The sequence below is a fragment of the Ammodytes marinus genome (genome assembly GCF_949987685.1).
Source record: "Ammodytes marinus genome assembly, chromosome: 9".
NCBI lineage: Eukaryota > Metazoa > Chordata > Actinopteri > Uranoscopiformes > Ammodytidae > Ammodytes > Ammodytes marinus.
In genome coordinates, this window is record NC_137213.1 from 12902677 (window position 1) to 12927539 (window position 24863).

A 24863-nucleotide genomic window follows, 5' to 3' on the forward strand; every position below is an offset into this window, starting at 1 on the left:
GCATTTTACTTTAAAAAGGTTCAAATTTTTCTTCCGGGGGGGCATGCCCCCGGACCCCCCTAAAAGGTCCTGGGACCCCACCGCTGTCTCCTCAATAACTTGTGTGTTTGGTTATTAAAAGTCATTAGACCAGGAGGGGGTTATTTACATGTTACCTTAAGTGATTTTGTATTTCATCAATAGAGATATTGTGGTGTAGACAAACATGGCTTTAACACATCTGTATTGTAAGACCGCCGCCCGGGGGGGCCTACGAAACCTCTCAGCCCCAGGGCCTAGTGGCAGGTAAAGGCAGCCCTGGATGTGGGGGATGGGGGTCAATGTTTGGGAGGCTACACCCTTCTTTCTGGACTCCGGAGATAAAAATGTTCGTTCCTGTTTGAAAAAGAGAGATGCCTTTGCCCTTGCATCATGATGTCACGAGTCAGTTTCCCTGTGCCCTGCTTTTCCTACAGCTTCCTCATTGAACACAAGTCTTATCTTGCATAGAGTTACAGCTGCTGAAACAAATGCTTTAGTCAGTAGGGCGACATAAATAAAGGTCACGGTGCATATTCAAAATTCCAGCACACCTCCTCTTTGTAGCCTGGGTGTGAGAAGACCGACTGGTTTAACAGGTAACTGCACTAGCCTACGTGTGCCATAATTAGACCGGTTTCGTTTGAGAAGATTTGTCTGCTCATGATGACTTAATCTGGTTTATACCATAGCTGTTGGCTCACGTCAATCTGTTTGTGTTTGTGCGTGTATTTTCTCACCACTGATCGGATGAGCATTTATCAATAGCTTTAGAGTTTACAGACCAAAGTTCAACTGTTATATTATGTAGGCCCATCTTACCTGTCAAACCTCCTCGCCCCGCACATACACACATAAACACCCAGTTAAAGACACGAGCGCACAACACGCAGTAAAGCCCGCAGATGTAAGCAGAAAAACACCGGAAGTCAGCCAGTTGTGTTTTTAAGTTGAGTCAAATTTGACACGTCTGGGTGGGGGAAATGGTAAATTAATGTTTTAGTAGGCTAGTAAGCTAGGCTAGCTTATAATGGTCAGTAATTCAAGTATTGAAAATATAAATATATCAATCAAATATAGCCTATTATAAAGGTGCAAGTATAAATATCGGTTTAAAAATAACCACAATCCACAAATGTATAACTTGCTATAAAACAAATATAAACAAGGTACGGTTGCTTTCGGGAGAAATGCATAGGCTAGCCTACGTGTGTTATAGGAATCTCAGGTAGCCCACAAGTAGGCTAATGTGTAGGCTAATACGCCTAAATATTTTTTAATAGCATACAAAGTGGTAGGCCGAGGCCTACTGGCAACAAATAAATAATTTGACATTGAATAAAAAATAAAAGTAGCTTTTCATGAGTATAGGACTATAATACATTTTTAGCATACTCATTAAAATATAGGATCACTTATCACCGTTTTATTTTGAAAAATTATTCCCGGAATTGTCCGGAGCTTGACATTCATCTGGCGGAGCTGTGATTATGAAACAACGGCAGGTTGCTGCTGACTCCTCGGGCATGAGGACGCATTCCAACTTTGTATCTCAATGTTCATCACCTGACACGGAGCATTTTTTTTTTGCCTATTTATTCATTTTTTATTTATTATCATTGTTAAATCATGCGCAGACTCAAACCATAGCCTATAATTCTTTGCCATGATGAACATCACCATCACACGGCTGGAGCCCTAACACACAGCCCGGGTCTGGAAGAGAGGAAAATGCCTCATGGACCGCTCCATCACCCCCAAAGCGCCAGTGCAGCAGCAGCAGCAGGGCATCATCCTGACAATCGCCTCCGAATAACAAAGACATGCCGAGGTTCAGCGTCCGATTGATGGTCGCTGCTGGGCTGATCGCGGTGGTCTGCGGCGCATTCTTCTACTGCGAGTATCTCATCTACTTCCCCACCATCCTCCAGTGCGCCTGGCCGAAGATCAGCCATGCACGGGCCGGGGGAGAGGGCAGCGAAAGTCGGCCACTAGGTTCACCGGTCCGCGCTATGGTGCTGTCCGACACACACCTGCTTGGAGCCATAGGGGGACATTGGTTCGACAAGCTGAGGAGGTAATGTCATTTTCCCTTTACTTATATAAGGCCTATAGGGAGACTATTTGTGTTATTGTTATAATTCCTCTATCTGTGCTCCGAGCGAGATGTCAACACAAAACAAAACAAATGACGCGTATAATGCTTGTCGTCTCCAAACGCACAGGGAATGGCAGATGGAGAGGGCTTTCCAGACCGCACTGTGGCTGCTCAGGCCCGAAATAGTGTTTATTCTCGGGGACATCTTCGACGAAGGCAAGTGGAGCTCACAGAAGGTAATGTATAGAGCTACCTTGTTTTTATTTATTGCGTTGTCTGCGCTTTGCATATGAGGATGATGATGGTCGGGATGATGCATTGCCTATGAGAGAGCAGCATGGCTATGTGATGGATGCAAAGAGGCCATCATCACTAGGGATTGTGAGTTGCCATACAGGCGCAAAACATTTGGCAAAACTGCATGTGCCGTCGGGTAAGTTGAAGTAAATACTGGAATAGCCTTTCACTTGGAACAAGAGAGAATCCTTTATATTCCACTTTTAAGAACCATCTAAAAAAATGGCTTTAGGTAGACCATAGCTGTAACAATTTTGAACCTGACGTTATATAATGCATTTTCTCTTTTCTACTTGTGTATGTGTGTGTGTGTGTGTGTGTGTGTGTGTGTGTGTGTGTGTGTGTGTGTGTGTGTGTGTGTGTGTATTACAAAAAAAAATTGGACCATTCAGGGCACAAGAGAAAGACAATACATGTTTCTAAGGAAACCACCAACCAAAATAACAACAGTAGGCCTAGCTGCAGTCTGCCTCCTTTTAGCCCTCCATGGTGTAGCTACAGTCATCCAGCTTTAGGAGGAAACATTGAAGAAAAAAATCCCCTGGGATTTTCTCACACATCTATTGCCAGATGTCAAATTGGATCCATCATGTGTTGAGCATCCATGCACCAAAACATAGCATCATTAAAAAAAGGAAAAAGGACTGTAAAATCTGCACTAATCTGTCATGTTGCCCCCAGTCAGCTTGTTCCTCATTTTCACACTCTGTTCGCATCTTTGTGACATTCATATTCAGCAGAAGTTTTTTTTTTTTTTTTACATTTCTGCAAGAGGAAGGAATGAAATAGTTGAATGTGCATAAAAGCAAATGCTGAAAGTATAGGTCTGCAGCTACAGTAGACATTGTTTCCAATATGAATCATTCTATATGATTATATCCTTAACTGATTGAATGTTTTTTGGTTTATAAACAGATCAGAAAATACTGGAAAAACAAACATGTAGAGGACTTCTTGAAGTGGCTTGCTTTGTCTGAAATTGGGCCCCAAGTTCTAACAATTTTTTTTTGTCAAGTATTTTTGTTGTGTGGACCACTAGATTGATCATCCGGTGGTCCACACAAAAAAATGGTGCAAAATGAACATCACAAGTTGTCTTTAGAATGCTTGTTTTGACTGTGAAGTTGTCCAAAAACGCAAAGAGTCTATATATAAAGATGTAAAAAAATCAATAAATGATCAAAATAAATTTAACCATCACCATTTTAGCTGACCAAAAGTCAATTTCTTCCTTGAAAGCTTAATACATTTTTTACATTTCTGCAAGAGGAAGGAATGAAATAGTTGAATGTGCATAAAAGCAAATGCTGAAAGTAGGTCTGCAGCTACAGTAGACATTGTTTCCAATATGAATCATTCTATATGATTATATCCTTAACTGATTGAATGTTTTTTGGTTTATAAACAGATCAGAAAATACTGGAAAAACAAACATGTAGAGGACTTCTTGAAGTGGCTTGCTTTGTCTGAAATTGGGCCCCAAGTTCTAACAATTTTTTTTTGTCAAGTATTTTTGTTGTGTGGACCACTAGATTGATCATCCGGTGGTCCACACAAAAAAATGGTGCAAAATGAACATCACAAGTTGTCTTTAGAATGCTTGTTTTGACTGTGAAGTTGTCCAAAAACGCAAAGAGTCTATATATAAAGATGTAAAAAAATCAATAAATGATCAAAATAAATTTAACCATCACCATTTTAGCTGACCAAAAGTCAATTTCTTCCTTGAAAGCTTAATACATTTTTTAAATGATTGTCAACTAATCTCCTGTCAATGGTTAATGGTTTCTGCGCTAATTAAAAGCAGCATCAGGGAATCATCTAGAGACACATCAGTATGGGAAACATCATGTAAACACACTGCACTGGCATAATTACATATCCCCTGTGTGTGTGTGTGTGTGTGTGTGTGTGTGTGTGTGTGTGTGTGTGTGTGTGTGTGTGTGTGTGTGTGTGTGTGTGTGTGTGTGTGTGTGTGTGTGTGTGTGTGTGTGTGTGTGTGTGTGTGTGTGTGTGTGTGTGTGCGTGTGTGTGTGCGTGTGTGTGTGTGGCTTTGGTCCCTTCTGGTGCAAAATATTGAAACTGGAGTCAAGTCGGCCCGGCTCAGGAACCCATGGGGGGGAGCTGGGTGGCACCTCTGAGACCCTATTAACTCTCTCTCTCTCTGTCACTGTCTCTCTACCTCTCTCTCTCTCTCTCTCTCTCTCTCTCTCTCTCTCTCTCTCTCTCTCTCTCTCCACAGCACTGGGAGGACGACGTGCGACGCTTCCACAGGATGTTCAGACACTCCACTGACACAGAACTGGTTGTTCTGGTTGGAAATCACGACATCGGTTTCCACTACGAGTAAGGACTTGCTTCTTTGTGTCATTGTCATTGTGGTTGAACTTTTGGCTTCGGCCTCTGAAGGGAAGGGCAAAGACTTGGAGACTTGGAAAAAGGACTTGGAGTTCACTATTCGACACTTGTCAGACCTCAGAATACAATACGATATTTTCAAGACATAACAATTTTTATACCATTTCTGTATTATTCTCTGTCCCAGTTATAGAAATATCTGATGAGAGAGGTCTGTTTGTGTTTCTCTTTGGCTCAATGAGAGAAGACTGACAAACAGAATTCAATAAAAGCCTCATACTTTAACACCGCAGAGTCAGCAAACAATACAATCAAAAAGAAAGGAAATTTGTCAACATTGCATAACCTTTGAAGAGATATTTAACTCATGAGGTAGAGTGAGGTCATGTCTTTTGTAGTGTTTTTTTGTGCTGCATACAAAGAAACACTAAAGGCTTAATTACAATGAACACTAGTCTTCTGTAGTTGATGTAGAATCAATAGCACATACATACATCAACCTGCTGCTGTAAATAGTCAACACAGCACCAAATGAGTATTCATCCACAGCTGAAAAAAATAGTCCCCAACAAATGCATTGTTTACTTGCGCTGAGTAACGATTTCTCAAAAAACTGCAGTGTCCAGCTGTTTTAGGAAAACCCTTCTTTGGGTGATTTACATTTGTAGTAATGTTCTCAGTAGGAACTAATGGGCTTGAGGCTGAGAAGGTTGTTTTTTTGTGTGTTAGTTTTGGTCTTTTTTTAATTTTTTTTTCAGAGTAAAAACAAGTTATAATAATACCAGCCTTATCCCTCGAAGGCCTGCAGAATAATTTACAGTTATAACAATGAAGTAAAAACCTAACTTGGTAACATTTTTTTCGATAAATCAATCAGTCGCAAAAGCAAATCTGTCAGAAAAACACATGTGACATGTGCTATATAAAGCAATCCAGCAGTTTTATAACAAGGTCTTGATTCAACTTTTTTTTAGCCTGTATGTCTGTGGTGCTGTTCATCTGGGATTGCATGGTATTGCAGAGACATTGCAATCATTATATCCTCCCCCCTGGATATACAGTAACACCAAAAAATACAAGGATATGCATAAAATTGTCTCACAGTTTAATATGAGACGCCTGTGAGTCAGAAATATGGGATTATGTATAGACACTCAGCAGCAGCAGCAGCGGCTTGTGTGTGCTTTGATTTGACTGGTGCACTAGGAAGTGAGATGGCTCACAGCGCTTATGTAACAGACAGACAGACGTGACAGATTGAGAAGCAGGTTTTTTTTATTATTTATTTATTTATTTTTGGCTTCTGTGTTTACGAGAGTCTTGTGTGTCTGTGTCTGTCTCTGTAGGATGGAGTGGTCCAAGATGCAGCGCTTTGATCAAGTATTCAACGCTTCCTCCACCAGGATCGTCACCAAAAAGGGAGTCAAGTGAGTGACGGGAGGAGGCAGCCATTATATACAGTCTAGTGTGGAGGCAACATATAGTATGGGGTGACCTACCACACAGCTGCAGGGCTGTGAGTCATCAGGCGGGGAAGGTCATGGGTGTAATCCCAACTGTCACTGCGCCAAAAAACATTGCTTTAAAAATAGACAGCAGACAGAAAAATGCAACAGAAAACTAAGATATGTGAGAACAGGAACAAAAGACGAATAGAGTTACGGTAATAAACATAGGTGACTGACATCAGTGTGGATCCACTCACAGCAAACAATGCAAAATCTCCTCTTTCTTTACTATTGAGTCTTAAAAGTCATTTCCAATACATAATCAATAGTATTTTGAAAAAGCAACTTTAAATATTTGTCAAGTCTGAAGCAGCATCCTGCTTTTGTTCTTCTTTGAAGATCAAGACATTTAATTATTCAGAAAAAAGGTGATTGATATTTATTTGAATATCATTTCATTATAATATTTGATTATTTCCGCTCTTTATTTAAGACAAGAAGTTCTGACGACTCCAATATAGACTAGAGATTACAGATTGCTATTATAACCATCTCATGCCAGAGTTTCTGAGACCTTTGTTTCTCTCTCTCTTCAGTTTTCTTCTGGTGAACAGCGTGGCTCTGCACGGCGACAGCTGTCCCATCTGCCAGCAGGTGGAGAAGGAGCTCATTAAACTTTCCAGAGATCTCAACTGTTCACTTCAGGTGTGTGTGTGTGTGTGTGTGTGTGTGTGTGTGTGTGTGTGTGTGTGTGTGTCTGTGTCTGTGTCTGTGTGTGTGTGTGTGTGTGTGTGTGTGTGTGTGTGTGTGTGTGTGTGTGTGTGTGTGTGTGTGTGTGTGTATGTGTGTGTGTGTGCGTGTGCGTGTGTGTGTTGTCTGTTGCAGGCGACACTGAGTAGTGTGAAAGACGTTATATCAAAAGCTCAGTCACATCTGGAGGTTTGTTCTTTTGCAGTGTTTGTAAAAAAGCATGTGGAAAGTGGCATCTGATTAGCTTTTTGTATGTGGAAACAGCAAAAATCTCTTTTTAAAGAGAAGGAGTAGAGATATCAAATTAATAATTCCTTATTTTAATCCTTTTTCTGCAGAAGAAAGACAGCGGAGAAACAGTCAACTGTGAAGGCTCGCAGCCCTACCCTCCCACTGCCCCCATCATGTTACAGGTAAACTGCAAGTGTGCTCTGTATAATAGGCATGGCACCATTTGAAAATGTTGTGTCACGGTGTTGTCCTTAAAAACATGCCACAAATGCTATACAGTTGATAATCATGTCTTCCCTGTTCTGCAGCACTATCCTCTGTACAGAGTGAGTGATGCTGCCTGCACAGGACAGGACGCTGCACCGCCTGAAGAGAGACACCTGCTGTTCAGGGAGAAGTATGACGTCTTGTCCAAGGATGCCTCACACAAGGTGAGTGAATGCAGTGTAGTTACACTTCTTTCCTCTCTCACTGTGTGTGTGTGTGTGTGTGTCTCTCTCTCTCTCTCTCCCTCTCTTTCTTTATCTCTCAATTCAATTAAAAAAGGCTTTATAGGCATGACTATTGTAGAACAGTAAACCCCCCCCCCCCCCACCCCCATATATACATGCATAAACACATTACAATGATAAGTCATTGAGTCTCTCTCTCAAAGCACAGATCTGTCTTGAACTGGCTTCATCCAAATAAAATGCAGTTATGGCTCCCCCATATAGTAACAGCAAATGATGATGATGATGATGATGATGATGATGATGATGATGATGATGATGATGATGATGATGACGTAAGCGAGCAGCAGCAACCGCTCTCTGATCTCTAGTTTTGGGCCTTGTCTCTCTCCGTAGCTGATGCAGTGGTTCAAGCCCCGCCTCATCCTGAGTGGACACACCCACAGCGGATGTGAGGTTCTCCATGACAAGATCCCAGAAATCAGCGTTCCATCGTTCAGCTGGAGGAACAGGAACAATCCCAGCTTCATCCTGGTGAGCAAAACAAACAAACAAACAAACAAACAAACTCCTGCACTGTTATCGAGGGATGCCGAGCACAAATGATGGCGAATGATAGATGAGTCTTTGTGTAGTGAAAATAAAAAATTAATTGCAGCTTGAATCAATATCGTCAAAATAACTTTTTGTTCATCAAAATCAGCTAATACTTCCTCACTATCTGCTACCTGTCCGTACATGTGTGCGCGCTGAAAAAAGACAATCTGGTGTTAATTCACATCTAGGCTCTTTAAGATGGTATGTAAACAAAGGGTATATGTAAACAAAGGTGTCCCACCATAGCTAGCAACATGCCAGTTTACATCTTATCTCATTTTCGTCTACACACCTTTTTGAATACGTTCTAAAGCCCCCAATGCGTGTAAGATATATTCCAAAAAACGTCAAATGGCACAATAAAAAAAACAGGGACTGTCTCTTTAAATTGTCAAATTAAAATTAAAATGGTGCAGAGGGGAAAGGAGGGGGGACCCAATTTCGGTTCTCATTTTCAACTTGTGGGAGCCCCCTGGTGGCTGAAGAGCTCTTAGCAGGCCCCTGTGTTGATCTTATTATCACCACTAATTCTAATTTCAAATCACTTATTCTTTACCTTTACAGGCGACTGTGTCACCTGACAGCCACGCTCTGTCCAAGTGTTTCCTGCCGGAGGAGAGCACAGTGATCGGTGTGTACTGCTCGGCCGGCGCTGGTCTGCTGCTGCTGCTATTGGCTCACTGTCTGTGGATGAAGGGCCTGCTGCAGTGCCTCAGCCTTTGTCTGCTGGGGAAGCACAAGTCCCTGTGAACTACATTATCCAGAGCGCACCACGCTCCAGGACAACAGCCATGAAGTGGGAGTTGGTGAAATGAAAAAAGATGTGAAGATTTTTTTTTGTTTGTTGTGCAAATGAAACGTGCCATTCCTCTTGTTCAGAGAAACTCTATTCGTACAACCTCAAATTAGTCTGTCCAGATGTTTTTTGCGACACTGTGATGGACACAAATATATATATTTTGAATGTCTTTTGAAGGATACAAAGTCTATAAGCCCTGATATTGATGATGATGATGAAGATGTGGTTATCTAGCCTCAGATGACGAAGCAGATGTATAGACCAGTTGAGCTTATTCAGGAAGTTTTCAATCGCATAATAGTAGCCGTCACTGACTTTACAACAGTTTTCCTTTGACTGGCTTGTTTAGTGTAAAGTTGACACCTGTGGCATAAAGTATTGGACAAATGGAAGACGTACATGTGTAAATACTGTCTGTCTGATTTAAGGTGAAGTCAGATGTAAGATGGTGGTTTTATGTTCTGTGGTCTGATGTAAACACACTGATCCTCTCACACTCCCAACACTGTTTCTGTTGTTGATGTCCGATAATCCATCTATACATCCATCTGGGGTTCCTGGTTGTTTATATGGTGCATAAATTAATATATTTATTGCTGACTTTAATCTGTGCCAAATGTTTGTGAGGGTTTTTGCCAAACTGTAAAAAAAAAAAATGTTTTCTGATGAAATGTACATAATAAATCAGCATCCATACGGCCTGTTTTTGGAGTTATGGTGTGAACTACCGAGAGGCAGAGGTGGTATTTAGCCAGGTACGAAGTTACACATTTGAGGAACCTACTTAGATTGAATATTTTCTTTTTACTCTACTACATTTATTTGGATGATTTAAGTTATTAGTTACTTTACGAATCATGATTTTTGGAAACGAAACACATGAAGACTTTATAAAATATTGTATACTACCCAACATTATTAAGGCCTACAAGCACATATGAAATATTAGTTGAATGACCAATAAGTTGACAAAAACTAATTGGTTTCTGACTATTTTGATAATAGGCATTTTTAATGAAAAAGGGCTCCAGCTTATTAAATTTGAGGATTTCCTTCTTTTCTCCAGAAATGAAAACAACGTGACCTTGATAGATGCAAAATCATGTAAAAAAAAAAAAAAAAAGCAGTAAGTGAATGATATCTTATTGGGGCAATATTCCTGTAAATGAGATTCTATCTTGTTTGCAGTTTTGTTTTAAGCGTAAAAATCCCCTTCTACCAACATATTCTTTATATTGGATATGTGAGACAATATTATTCACCTGAATGCGATTTTATATCATGGTGTTGTCAATGTAACAACTCTGTGTTTTACATCATATTTGGAAATGTTGCAAAACATTGGGCAGCAATCTTTTTTCAATTTCTATAATTTTTGAATATGATGGACTACCTTTAATAGTCAGATGATTAAATATTTGGATTATTCAATAGTACGGCAAATAAGAAATGTGTTCATTCAATTCATCTATCACAATTTGTTAAACCTACAGTCCAATAGCAAAAAAGATTCACAATTCAAAATGATATAAAACCAGAAAATTGAGTTAAACAATTCATAATTAACATTGTCATCTAATCATTTTCTGTTAACTGATTGATTACTCAAATAGTTTTATCTCACTAGTTTTAGTGAAGATTTGTTTGTTTTTGAAAAATTGTACTTTATCACATGTATTGGCTATTTTCCTGATATTTCTATAAAATCATACCTTGAACACCCACGGTTGACCCACACTGGAGATGTTTTCAAACTATGTAGCTTGATTAGACCTCTTTTACTGACATCTCCTGGTAGTTTTATTGCACTGAAATGACACCTTGATCATACAATGCACTGAAATACATGTAGCCTAGAGCACAAGTCCTTTTATGTCTCCCAAGGTACAAATAACATTAATGCACCTGCTACCTTGGGTTAATTATTGGAACTCAAGCTAACTAGATGTATCTTTTTGAGGGCCACAATAGCACATGTACAATGCTTCCAAGCAGTAAAAGGTGCATATCTGTACTTTTTTTTTTAAATGTTATGGTACAATATCAGGGGACAATGTCATTGTACCCCTGAAGGTACAATAATGTCCTTTATTTGTGAGTGTGCACATGGATGACTGGACATACAGTTATCCCAAACACCTTTAACTAGATCAGAGAAACTGCCAAAACATGAGGGGCCTTTTAGATTGGAATGGCCCACATATAAATATTGATGTATCAGGAATCAGGATAGCTTTATAAGAACAATCTGACATGTCACAGTAGGAAAAACACAAGCGTAAATTATCAAAGTAACGATGGCTGAATGGTACTGTTCTTGCTGCTCCGTGACGCCTCACGGGGACACTTGAATACAAAGGAAGCCGTCTCCAATGTTATTACTAACACCTGAGCTTCTCCCACTATGACTAGTCAAAACGTGTGCTGTGAAAAAGGTCTGTATTTACACCAAAACAATTCTGCTGAAACACTGTAAATACACTGAATGTCCCCGGCCCCTACTCACCCGCACATACTGCAACTATACGCACAACCCCTTAACCGCAGGGAAAAATGTCATGAAATTCGAATGAAACCCTTCAGTGGTAACAAATGTGGACACAACTGGACACCAAGATGGAAATAAAGCAAAGTCCTCTAATGTGCCTCTTTATTTAAAGAAAATAAAAATGTCATTTAATCATCCTCCCAGGCCAAACAAGGTTTTTGCACCTCCAGTCAGTTCACTCTCTTTTGGGGATAGACGTGTACTGTAGCAGAAGAAAAAGGCTGATGCTGTTTGTACAAGGAGAAGAGCTTGTCTTGTTGGGTGCTGCTCACACATTCATAGTGCCTGTGCCATTGGGTTATGGCTCCAAAGGACCAAAGAATTACTAATATTGCACGCTCTCATTTATTCATCTCCATTCTAAACATGCTTTCCTATGTGTGTATGTATACATATTTACCGTATACATACATAGGTATGTACACCTAGGCACACACATAATTAAACATGTATAATTGTACATATATATTTATATAGACCTATAAATTTACATGTACATACATTTATAAAATTTTACACACAACGCACACTCGTCCCTCACACGCGCACTCACGCACACACACACACACACACACACACACACACACACACACACACACACAATGCGTCTGTGAGTCTATGTTTGTTTTATGTACACATGCGCACAGGCACACACATCAGTACAGATCTCATACACACTTCATATTGAAAAAAAAAAAAAGGAAAAAAAAAAAAAACGTTGGTTCCTATTAAAACAACACCAGGTTGCAATTTGGACACTTTCAATGGATTTCCAATGTTTTGTTTAAAGCTGTGAAATTCAAAAAAAGAAATAATAAAATAAAAAAAAGGAGGAAAAAATAAAAACCAACCATAGAAGAATAAAATAAAATAAAAGGCATGGCGCTGCAACATCTGGTCTTCACTGTAGGTAAGTGGTTAATTTGCATAATGTATACAGGTTTTTAGGATTTTTTCCCTATTTTTTTATTTTTTACTAAACAGCATTTCCTCTTTTTTTTATAAACCAGAAAAAACTAAACTCTACAGAGAAAGTCCCCTACCCGCAGTCTTCCGCTGCTGATAGAGATTGACATCAAGCTGTACAGCGCAGTCGAAAACATACTTACATCTGAGCTCATTTACAGGTACAGCCATAATCAAGGCACAAAGATCTACAAGTAGATTTGTTTTTCTTTCAATTAAGTTGTACAAAATAATATTACATTTTACAGTCTGTACAGGATAATTCAACCTTGCACAGTGTACAAGTTAACAAAAAAAAAAGAAAAAAAAAAGAGAACAATACATTTTTCTCTCCCGTCCCGTTCCCCACCCTCCCCTCCCATCAGTATCTCTAAAAGCTAAAAGGATGGTTTGTGTGGAGGAAAAAAACAACAAAAAAAATAAAGAAAGGAGGCAGGTCCGAGTCCGTGGAGGCAGCAGGGCTAAGGTGCAGAGAGCTCAGTCCCTTTTCCTTCATTTAAAATCCTTCTTCTTCTTCTTTGTCGTCGATTTGTGTCGTATTTCACTTTCGCTCCAACATGTCTCTCGGCCGCTCGGTGCACCCTGCAGCTCGGTCAAGCTAACATCGTGACAGGGTAATAAATATTGTGATGCTACATTGTGTGTATGCTTCCTCTGGAGAAAAAACAAACAACCGAAAAAAAAAAAAAAAAAAAAAGTTATTAAGGAACCTGATGCAAAGTGCATTTATCTCTTCATCCACTCGGTTCCCCTCCGTCCACCAAAGCTCTGTCCCTCTCCGCGCGTTGTGTGTCGTCGCCGTCCCAGACAGTTGTTGTTCACGCAGAGAGATGAGGCAGGTCGGAGTGGGTGATGGGGCAAAAAAATTCAAAAATAAAGAAAAATATATAGGGGATGGGGCCAAGGTCATGGTGGTGATGCCAGCTTTAACCGGCAGGTGACGCACAAACATGAACACACACACACACACACACACACACACACACACAGACAAACACACACATCCTCACACACATGGCATTCCCACACACACACACACACACACACACACGCACATGAACACTCATACAAACACACGCACACACTGCCTCTACACTGAGGTCCCGTAGGTGTGTTTTATGTATCCACACCCACCAAGTCCAGGTCCAATGACAGAGCCAAAAAATAAAAAATTGGGTTAAGGACAAAAAAAGGGGCAAAAAATAATTAGGAGGTAGCCCAAGGCTTAGTGGAATGACAAAAATCAAGGCATTCAAAAGGATCAAAAGAAGAAGAAGAAGAAAATAAGCGGCACGCAACAACTTTGTTCCCCAACCTTCCTTTCACGTCGGTGAAATGGGGGATGAATCGGTCTCGGAGAGAGAGAGAGAGAGAAAAAATAAAGTACAAAAAGCTAAGAAGTTAAGAAGAGGAAGAGGATTTGACACACTTCAGTAGTACTTCATAGTCCTCGACGGGAGGGGTGGTCAGGGGGTCGTTGTGGGGTTCTTTGGGGCGGGGGGAGTAAAGGGAGGGAGGTGTAAAGTGGGGAGGTGTGGAGTTGGGAGGGTTTTCGTCAAGGATGCAGAATGGTGGAGAGAAAAAAAATTAAAATCAAAAAATTTAACACAGAAGGCTTGACGGAGGCAGAGTCTCCCATCACAAGAGTTCGTACTGCCGCAGGTGCATTCTCTGGATGATGTCCCGGCAGTCGTTGAACACCCGCCGGATGTTCTCTGTGTCCACGGCGCAGGTGAAGTGCGGGTAGCAGTAGTGTCTGCCGTCGCCACTCGCAGTGCTGATCCGCTAAAGGAGGATGGGGGGGGGGGGAGAGAGGGGAGAGAGGTTAGGGGGACTCAACATCATCTGGTTCACGATCCTTTTTATGTGGCCGTTTATTTACCTTTAATTTTAAGGAATCTGAAAATGTCCCTACCTTTTTAATTTGTCACATTATTCAATACAATTTAATTTCGATTCAACCAGCATTTTTGGTATTCCTGTGAATCGTCCTAGAAAGACTCCTGGCATTCAAATCCACTACTTAGGGCTTGTCTCACTTGCAGTACTAAAAATACTGCTAATGAAGTTATACAGTATACAAAATAATAAATGTTTGAGTGTACATTTGTTCCTACATCTTAGAAACAAAATCACCTCCAAGACAACTTTGAGGAATACTGTGAGAAGTAAGTGGTTAAGTTAAGGTTATTTTGTAATTGTTTATTGTGCATCATTTCCATTTTCCAGTGGCTGGTAAAAGCCAGTTCATCTACAGGAGCGGTTCTCATGAGTAGGTAACAATCAGCAGAAGTGTGTTTTATTAAGTTCATGGTAACCCCAAATGCTCCGTTGGCATTTGGCATGAATGGACTCAGTTATGAATTAACAGGACACGGTGATTCATGGCTGTGGACATTCATTAACTTCAGCTGACTTTCAAACGGACTGTAATATACTCACAAGAAACTCGTCTCGGATGAAGAACTTGGCTCTCGTCACTCTCGGGTCTTCGCCGGGTTCAGGAGTTGCTGAAGGGAGAGAGAGAAAGAGAGAGAGAGAGAGAGAAAGAGAGAGAGAGAGAAAGAGAGAGAGGGAGAGAGAGATACACAGTCAAAACTGAGTAATGTTTGAAAATATAAGAGGAAACTAATGGGTATTTGGGTATCTCAGTTACCTTCATTTGGTATGGTGTAGCGAGCATATTCGGGGAAGTAGTCTTCAATTTTGGATTTTCCAGCTAATACTTTCTCAGCCAGCATGTCCTGCTTGTTCAGGAATAATATGACCGATATAGTGCGTAACCATCTGGAAAACAAAGCCACAAAACAACAACAACACCGTTAAGATGAGGGGTTTTCCCGAGTGTGATTACATGAAAGGGGTGAGACGATAGGGAGTTTATAGGTGCTTTCAACAGAAGGGATAAAAATAGAGGTACATTTCCTGCAGCTTCACATTAAAAGCATTTAACTGACAAACCGTGAGTTGACTTTTATTTTGAAGCAAACACAGGAACATAGTTTTGTTTGGTTAGACACGAAATATAACTGTTTCTGTTCAATAGAAGTGTTTTGGAAAGCTGTAGGAAGATTGTGCTTCTTGCCGTCAGTATACAAATTTGAAATCTCTGCAGTGGAGGTAGCGTGTAAAAGTGTTACTATGAACAGTAGATTAAAAAAGGACAAAAGGCGACAGCGCCTAGGTCATGCTTCCACCTCTCTCACCTGTTGTTCCAAATACTGCGGAAGAGGTCCAGGGCTTCCCGTAGCCGGTTGGTGTTATTGTCTTCCCTTATTACCATGTTGTAGCTGCTGCTGGCCACCACAAAGATGATAGCAGTGACGTCTGCAAGGAGAGGAGAGGAAATACATCAAGAACAGCTCTTTGGATATCACACAAACACACACACACACACACACACACACACACACACACACACACACACATACAAAGGAATAACCCCAGGGATATCCAACAAAAATTTAAGATTTTTTTAATACCTTTTTAATACCACTTAAAATGAAATGTAACGCCAACGCCAAGGCAATACTGGCAAAAGTAGGAAGGATATAATGTAGATTCTGATGTATTTTAAGGTACTTTCAATTAGGAACATTTATTATAAACTCACATTAATAAACTCACATTGATATTATGTAACAAAGACGTATTGACGTGTGTCACATAACGGCCCCTCTCCAAATATTAATTTGATCCCACAAAAGGGATCAAATCCTTTGTAAAGGACGTTCAATACATTGTTGCTGAAATTCAATACTTTTGAGGTCTTATTTTGAGAATATTAAAATCAATGTTTTTTGTAATGCTTTTAGGACTCCCTCCCCTGAACCCAAAAATAATGAGACAGCAGTATGCCGATGCCGGCAGAAAACACTTTAAAAGACAGACAGGATGTGATGGGAGGAGAATGTCTTGTCGACTGACGAACTACACTGCGGTTATATGAAGGAGGACAAAAAGAAAAGGCTTAAAGTCTCACCATTAAAGCACTGGATCCATTTTCTCCTTTCATCTCTCTGGCCGCCAACATCAAACATGCTAGAGGAAGGAGAGACAAAATACTGGGTCAGACTCAGACACAACAACACACAACTGGCTGCCCTAGTTCCTATCTCTAGTGCAGGGGTGGCCAACCAGTCAGAGACAAAGAGCCACATTTTTTACTGTGTTACTGCAAAGAGCCACATCGTACACACGGGTACACACAGTGGCGATTCCAGGAAATTTTGACTGGGGGTGGCCAAGGTGGGCCACAGAGTTAGAGTGGGGTGGCCATCGCACCCCTGAATGAATAGCATGTGATATGCTGTACAACCAATTCAAAGATGATTTATAATCCCAAATGCCCAAATCATGTTAGTATCCATTGTAATATTTGTCAGAAAACTAAACCCCTGAAGGGGGGTCTGGGGGCATCCCCCCCCAGAAGATTTTTTTGTGTTTTTAACATGTAATCTAAGCATTCTGGTGCATTCTCGCGAAGATAATAAAGGAAAAAGTCAATATTTATTTCAGCTCAGATGAATAGTAAAATTAGCAAGACAACATAACTTGCTAGCAGCCAAATGCCTAACAACTGGACAGAGGGACGGATGACCACTAGCTTTTGACCAAATATCTTGCTAAAAAAATAAACCTTTATTTATGAAAGTCTGCCCTTGCTAAGAACATGTTACACTCGCTAACTACAAACTTTAATTTTTTTATTCAGATTTCAAAAATCTGCTGGGACACGTGCCTATACACATGCATGGGTGGCACGCATGTCACAAGCACACTTATGCTGTTTTCAAGACCTTTGCTGACCAGAGACCAGTTCTAGTGGCCACAGTCCTACCATTAATTTAGTAATTGAAAATTGCAAACTGATCTCATATCAGTGGATTGGAGTGTTTGTGTGATGAACTTGGCAACTACCTATCAAAAAAAGTTAAGACAGAAAAAAAATACATATCATCTCTGAACTAGGATACATATCAGGAAAAAAATGTAATTAAAAAAATAAAATGAAAATAAAAAATAACATTTGAACTGGGGGGGGGGGCACTGGGGTGGCCAGTAAGATTTCAGGGGGGGGGGGCGTTTTTATTTTCGCGGGGAGCTTGCACATGCATGCACAAGCATTATTTATAAAAAAAAAAAAAAAAAAAAAAAAAAAAACAGGGGGCCCCACACTAGGACTTGAAACGGGCCCCCAGATCGTTAAGGCCGCCCCTGTGATAATGACAGGACTGGACTAAAGACGACAGGGCAGTCATTTTCAACAATGAACATTGTGTGCACTGCCTCACACACAAACTCTCAGTTCAACCAAGTCCACAAACAAAAATATAACAATTTAAAATAGCGTTTTTCTCTTACTATGCATGTTGCTTTGTGGGACTTACTTTTAGCATGGAGAGAGCTGAAGTGGCGCTGAAGATTTGAAGCCTTGAAATGCGCAAATGACACCTGGCATATAAGGCAGAATGGCTTGGCATAACGTTCAACAAAAAATATGAACTCTCCCACTTTGTTTCGGAGCGAACTTGACACAAATAGTTTACTCACGGAAAACCTCCCTCCAAGCTGAGCGGGCAGTTTTATGTTGCGTCCGCACCAAACGTTTGCGAACGTTATGTTGCGTCCTCAATTAAACATTTGCGAACAGGCATACACATAGGGCCTACACATTAATAAAATAAAACATGAAATAATAGACAACATGTAAAACGAACGTAAGAGCCGCATGAAACGTTTGCGAACGTGCACACACATAGGCCCACAAAAAAAAAGTATAAAAAATAAATAAATAAATAAAAAATATAATCATAATTTGATATGAACTGAAGAGCCGCACGAAGCTGGGCAAAGAGCCGCATGCGGCTCGCGAGCCGCGGGTTGGCCACCCCTGCTCTAGTGGGACGTAAGGTGCAGAATGTTCTGTATAGTTGGCTGGCCTGGGAACAAACACAAGCCCCTTTGTTTTTTTTAATGTTATTCCCATAAATTCACTTATATTCTTTGCATACTTCTTTTTTCTATATATATTTATATTCTTAATTGGAACACCAGTGACAAAAACTTTTCTGATTCTAATTATTTGTAGATGTATGAAAATCTAAAAGAGTCACATAAGGCGAGATGCATTTAATTTCAATCATCCGGGTGCGATGATGTGATTTTACACAAAGGCCCGTTTAAGATGGTAGAATAAGTCTGTTGTGTCTGTGACTGGAATGTGGAAAATGGGTCATCTTATCTGACATCTTATGCATCATTAGAGCAGTTGCAAAACATTTACCCTGAACAGGAGTTAAATAAGGCAACACCACCTAGAGGGAATTCTTAACTGGGATTACTGGTAACGACAGAGACGCTAAAAAAAGCCACAGTAAAATTTTCTAAAAATGTTTCCCTGGAAAACTGTTCGCAGAAAATGGACACAGCTGAGGAGCTCTTCAACACGCCTACAGCGGGGTGTGTATATATTTATTTTGATAAATTAAAAGGATTAAGAGAAAGCCCAGCGATGACACAGATTTCCAGATATAAATTTTATTTTTTATTCCTTATTTCTAAGAAAGTTTTTTCTGGGTTTTAGTGGTTGGCATTGGAAGATTTTGATTGTTTGTATTTGATAAATAAAAAGCTTTCATATTTTTTATGATTCACAGCACTGATGATTCGATTTTGAAATAGAAATAGCAAGCTATAAAAAAGTAGGTATTTATATTTTTTTAATTTTTATATTTAAGTGGGCAGTATTTTTTTGTCAGCATCTACCAACAAAGTGCAACCGTGTCTTCATCATGTGTGTTTATGGGAGTAGTTATCAAAGCGTTACTGTTACAAATAAAATGCATTTTTATTATACTGCAGTGAAAGCGGAGCAACACTTACTGAAAGTTCACTTTGTCTACTTGGAACCTCGTCTCGAAAATCCCTGAAGTTAACACTCGGCAGCGTAGCAGATCCTGTAAAAAAAAAAAAACACGGACACAAAGATGTTTCAAGCTCAGGACAATTAAGGACTGAATATCTTTTTGAAGGTGATTTACAAAATATATAAACATTCATTAGACAAAACTGACCTGGTCGGTTGGTGTGTAGTCGTTCTGTCTTACAGAGTCAATTCTGTCCAGGAAACTGCAGAGAGAAACAGAACAGGATTAGATTTCAGAGATTTTGCATTTATTGACGTGTTCAGATTCAACAACATCCAAGAATTCTATGTCAAGACGCATCAAAACTAGAGATTAGTCCCCGGGAGACTCCAGGTGAATAGGGTAACATTTTACCTTCAAGATATCACCATGACACTTGTCCAGTTCATTCATTACATAAAACCAATTTTATTTTCCATTACAATTTTTCTGAAATGTTTGAATAAATATGCAAATTTGGCAATATCTAACTAGTTTTGTGTAGATTATTATCTCCTTCTCTTATGGAAGGTTTAGTTGATTGCAGTGCTTTAGAAGTTAAGACTAAACTAGTATGAAAGTAGAATACATGTTATGGAAGCAAAAAAGACAAATCTAGAAAAAGTGACCAATACTTGAAAAAACAATGTTTATGCCAGCCATGTCTCGCCTACGATTCTGATACTGATTTCACAACAGTCAAATAACAAACAAGGAATCCGGGGAACCCAAGGCCACTTTCATGCTACACCTCTCCAAACACATGTATATATTTTAATTGTGTTCTCCGAATCTGATCACCTTCCACTGTTATGTATATATATACATATCGCTCATTCAACCCTTCTCTTGTGCTGCGTCAGTCCTTATAGTTATCTAAACATGTGTGTGTTCTGTGAGCAGAACAGGATGCTGCCACTGCTACGAAAGGCGGCCGCCATGTCTGTCTCCCTAAAGAGGCTCGGCAGGCCGGTGTTAATACAGCCGGTGGCCACAAGAGGGCAGGCCTGCTCAGTCTGGGCTATTTTGGTCTGTCTCTAGCCAGAGTGATTACATAAGGCGGTTATTGTGGAGGTTAGACAGCTTGCTTCACTACTGAGAGAGAGAGAGAGAGAGAGAGAGAGAGAGAGAGAGAGAGAAAGAGAGAGAGAGAGAGAGAGAGCGAGAGAGAGAGAGAGAGAGAGAGAGAGAGAGAATGTGCAGCAGCAGCAGCTGGGCCTCTCTGCCGCACAGCAGGCTCAGGACGCCCAGGCTGGGGACACACGGCCACACACAGGCCCCGGGACGGTCCAAGTCACACACTTAAAAAGACCCCAACAAGGCTGGTCTAAGGGCCAACATGTACCATATACTAGCACTTGGAAGAATTGTTGTTTCCCTTTAAATAATGCCATTGTCGACTGTTTTTTGTAATTTAAATGAGTAATCAGACTATTAAAAAACTTGAATTGAGAAAAAAGGCACCAGCAATGCAGGTCTAAGGGCCAGTACTACACTATTGTGGAAAAGGCATTTGGATTCAGGTATTCATAAAGATACAGTAGGATACATATATAACAAAGCTCTGTATGTTACATTCATGTATAACCTCCTCCACAATGTGTTACTGTAACACTGATTTTATTTGAATAATGTGTTGTTGGTTGGACAAATAAAGTAAATATGTCACTACTTTCAAAAACACTTAATGGATCAATCAAGATGATATTAAACATTAACTGATATTTGTTATCCATGATTATTTATCAATTAATTCAAAGTCCCTCATAAGAATTAAGAAGTAGTCCAGGACATCCATCCATGATTGTGATACTAAACAAATAAAACTACAATTCAGGAGAATTTGTAAATTTTCCTATGAAACACATGAAGTAAATGACACAGCAGAGGGGGTAAAGGTGCATCAGGTTTTTTTTTTTTGGAGGAGAGAATTCCGTATGTGGGACGCAGATGTGCACCTAACAGCTCCTCTCACCATCTTTAGTTTTTCACAACAACAGTCTGTGAATCCAGTAAGTCATGTATGGTTTCAGCCATGTTGGATTTGTCATTTACATTTTTCACATCAACCTTAAAGGCAACACACACACACGCGCACCCATATCAAGCCAAATAATCGAAACAGAAAGCTCTATTATGAACCATTAGGTAACAGAGAGACGGCGCTCATGTGCTTTGAAAACAATGTGTTCATCACACCCAACTTTATTTCTGCCTCACATGCACAAAAGGAGAAGTAAGGCAGTTTCTGACAGAGCACTAGACTTTTATAAACACACAGCTCATATATACAGTGGATGCATCTGTCACCACACACAACACGGACAGGAAGGAGAATTTAAAGCACATACTCATGAATCGTTTTATGTTATGCAAAATGAGCCGTCTCAATTCAAGCAGTTACAAAAACGCCAAATGTATAAGACGGCACATGATAGCATAGCATAGAGTGGCATCCAAAAAACAGCTTGTTTATTATCAAAGCGCACATGACATCACACTATGTACTTATTAGCCAGTTGAGGTATGTGTGCCATGTCTTCTGCCCAGGCCGAGACAGAGATATAATCCAATATGAAAAAGTCCACACTTTGTATGTAATTTACAACTTGACCTCCGGACGGTTGTTACTTGACTATAGACCTTAGATGTATCTAGAAATGAGCCTCTCTTCAGACATGTAAAACCTGAACCTAACGCTTAAAGGCCTACTTCACCGGTTTGAATATGAAGGTGTATTGAATTCTGAGATCCTATGTAGTATAAATGTGCGAAAAAAATTGAAATCGGTTCATCCTAGCCTGAGAAAAGGCAGAAAGAGTGTTTTTTTAACCCTATATTTCTCTTTCTCGTGACATCACAGAAAGAGAAATATAGGGTTAAAAAAAAACTTACTTTGTAAATATTACTGTGATGTCTTTTACTGTGACATCACAGTAATATTTACAAAGTACGATTTTTTTTAACCCTATATTTCTCTTTCTGTGATGTCACGAGAAAGAGAAATATAGGGTTAAAAAAAACACTCTTTCTGCCTTTTCTCAGGATAGGATGAACCGATTTTAATTTTTTTTGCACATTTATACTACATAGGATCTCAGAATTCAATACACCTTCATATTCAAACCGGTGAAGTAGGCCTTTAAAGGAATAGTTCAATCATTTGTATCTTTAGCTTGTTGCCACAATCAAGGGTTCAAGACAAGGCGGCAGAAACTATTCCTTTAACTGTGCGTGCATTTTTTTTTAAAGAAAAGTGGCAAAGGTTGCTCATCGCTAGTTAGCTTAGCTAAAATACTGGAAGTCGATAAGTAAAGTTAGCCTGCCTCTGCCGACAGTCAGAAGATAAACTTTAAAACATTTTAAAAAGCTTGTATGATTTTTTAAATAATAGCCTAAATACATTTAAAAAAAAAAGCATTTTAATGATTAAGTAATTGAAAATTCAGCCAGAAAGACAAAATATACAAATCGGTAGTGGCTGCAGGATGTAGTGGCTCGTACGTTAAATGGAAGTCAGACCACATGTTACAAATTTATCAAATCACACAATTAACTGGATCTATTTGTCAATTAGTGCCTCCCTGGAACTGAGGCCAACGCTACCAGCAAACTCATTGAACTGCAACTGTATTTGAAGTTGATTATCTCTCTCTCTCTCACACACACACACACACACCTCCCCTGAACAGACACAGACACTCGCTAGCACATAAGACGCATAAGCAAAACCTCCCAAAAAAAACTCCAGCTCAGTCCCCGTCACTGCAACAATATGGGAGTATTTTTAGTCGGCCTTCCATGCAGAAAACCTAGCTAGGTTATAATTACTGAGCGCTTTCTGACTGCCATGTGACACAAGTGCTATTGGTAGAACACTGGAGAGCCAAATATAGTCCTTGCACCGAGAGCGAAAGAGAGCGAGAGAGAGAGAGAGAGAGAGAGAGAGAACAAGGGTCCTAGAACAAGGAAAAAAACGCAGAAAATGATAACATTGATTACAGAGTGGCCGTCCAGATTATGCCTTATCAAAAAGGTTTGGGTTCACTCTTTTTTAAAAAGGGACTACAGTCAAGTGCGAAAGTTTGTGAACCCCTTGAGCCTTTTGGAATTTTATTTATTTTAACCATCATTAATTCATTTTTATCAATACCAGTATTTTTTATATGAAATAGTTTGTTTATCAATTCAACATTTTTATTTTCCAGAAATCAATTGTTAAAACAGATAAAACAAATTATTTGACGAATGTTGTATGTGCAAAAGTTTGTGAACCCTGAGCTGCATTGCTTAAATCGAGCAAGGTAAACACAATCAGGTTGGCCAAATTGGTTGAAGAAATAGACCAATGTAATGAGAGATCTTTAGGAAAGAAATTGGGTGGCACTAGATAAAACAGAGATAAAACCAGGTCAGTTTAGGCTCACCAAAGTGAACCCATACAGGTCAGACATGCTAAAAGGGAAACAAATCTCAGAGGATCTCAGGAATAGAGTTTTGATGTTACACATTTGTCTGGGGACAGTTATAAATTCATAAAAAAAAATTTGAGCTCAATCGGTCCACCGTGAGGCAAATCATCTACAAATGGAGAGCTTTAAGAGTGACTTAACATCTGCCTAGAAGTGGACTTCCTTCAAAAATATCCTCAAGCGCCACAAGAAAAGTGATTTTTCAGGTAAAAGCCAACCCAAACATTACACCTGGAGATTTGCAGACAATTTGAAACCACCATTATTCACTTGGGAGAAGGTTCTCTAGGTGGTAGGCAGAATTGCGTTTTTGCCCAAACATGGCGGTTTTGGTTATGACCAAACAGTTCAACTTTTGACTAATCTGTCCACAGAATAAGACTTCAGGTATCTCCAGGTGCTCTCTGGCAAAGTTGTGACAAGCAGTTTTGTTCTTTTTTGAGAGCAGAGGCTTCTTCAGCAACCATCCCATGAAAGCCATGTTGACTGAGTTTTCTTCTTATTGTGGAACCATGCACATCTGTCCCAGATGCTGCAAGAGAGGTCTGCAAATCACCAGATGTAATGTTTGGGTTGGCTTTTAACTGAAAAATCACTTATCTTGTGGCGCTTGTGGATATTTTTGAAGGAAGTCCACTTCTAGGCAGATGTTCAGTCACTCTTAAAGCTCTTCATTTGTAGATGATTTGCCTCACGGTGGACCGATGGAGCTCAAACTTTTTTTTAAATAATTTATAGCTGTCCCCAGACAAATGTGCAGCATCACAACTCTATTCCTGAGATCCTCTGAGATTGTTTCCCCTTTTAGCATGTCTGACCTGTATGGGTTCACTTTGGTGAGCCTAAACTGACCTGGTTTTATCTCTGTTGTATCTAGTGCCGCCCAATTTCTTCCCTAAAGATCTCTCACTACATTGGTCC

The 24863-nt window shown here is 39.8% G+C and overlaps 2 protein-coding genes across 3 annotated transcripts in view; one reads left to right on the plus strand and one right to left on the minus strand.

The window, feature by feature from the left end:
- Positions 1–1535: 1535 nt before the first annotated feature.
- On the plus strand, positions 1536–9741 carry mppe1 (metallophosphoesterase 1). The gene is made up of 9 exons (XM_080034252.1): positions 1536–2095; positions 2244–2352; positions 4656–4759; positions 6118–6198; positions 6816–6924; positions 7308–7382; positions 7509–7631; positions 8049–8186; positions 8814–9741. The coding sequence occupies exons 1-9, from the start codon at positions 1842–1844 to the stop codon at positions 8997–8999; spliced, it is 1179 nt and encodes a 392-aa protein (XP_079890378.1). The 5' UTR covers positions 1536–1841; the 3' UTR covers positions 9000–9741.
- Positions 9742–14146: 4405 nt separating this feature from the next.
- Positions 14147–24863, minus strand: part of LOC307256004 (guanine nucleotide-binding protein G(olf) subunit alpha) — a gene marked incomplete at its 5' end in the record, with an annotated part of 52870 nt that continues 42153 nt past the window's right edge. For both annotated transcript variants that reach the window (XM_080034857.1, XM_080034858.1), the window contains 7 exons: positions 14147–14347; positions 15005–15072; positions 15219–15349; positions 15769–15889; positions 16545–16603; positions 19448–19521; positions 19639–19693. In XM_080034857.1, the coding sequence (XP_079890983.1) occupies positions 14201–14347; positions 15005–15072; positions 15219–15349; positions 15769–15889; positions 16545–16603; positions 19448–19521; positions 19639–19693 (655 nt within the window). In that variant the 3' untranslated portion in view covers positions 14147–14200. The remainder of the gene's footprint in view (positions 14348–15004; positions 15073–15218; positions 15350–15768; positions 15890–16544; positions 16604–19447; positions 19522–19638; positions 19694–24863) is intronic.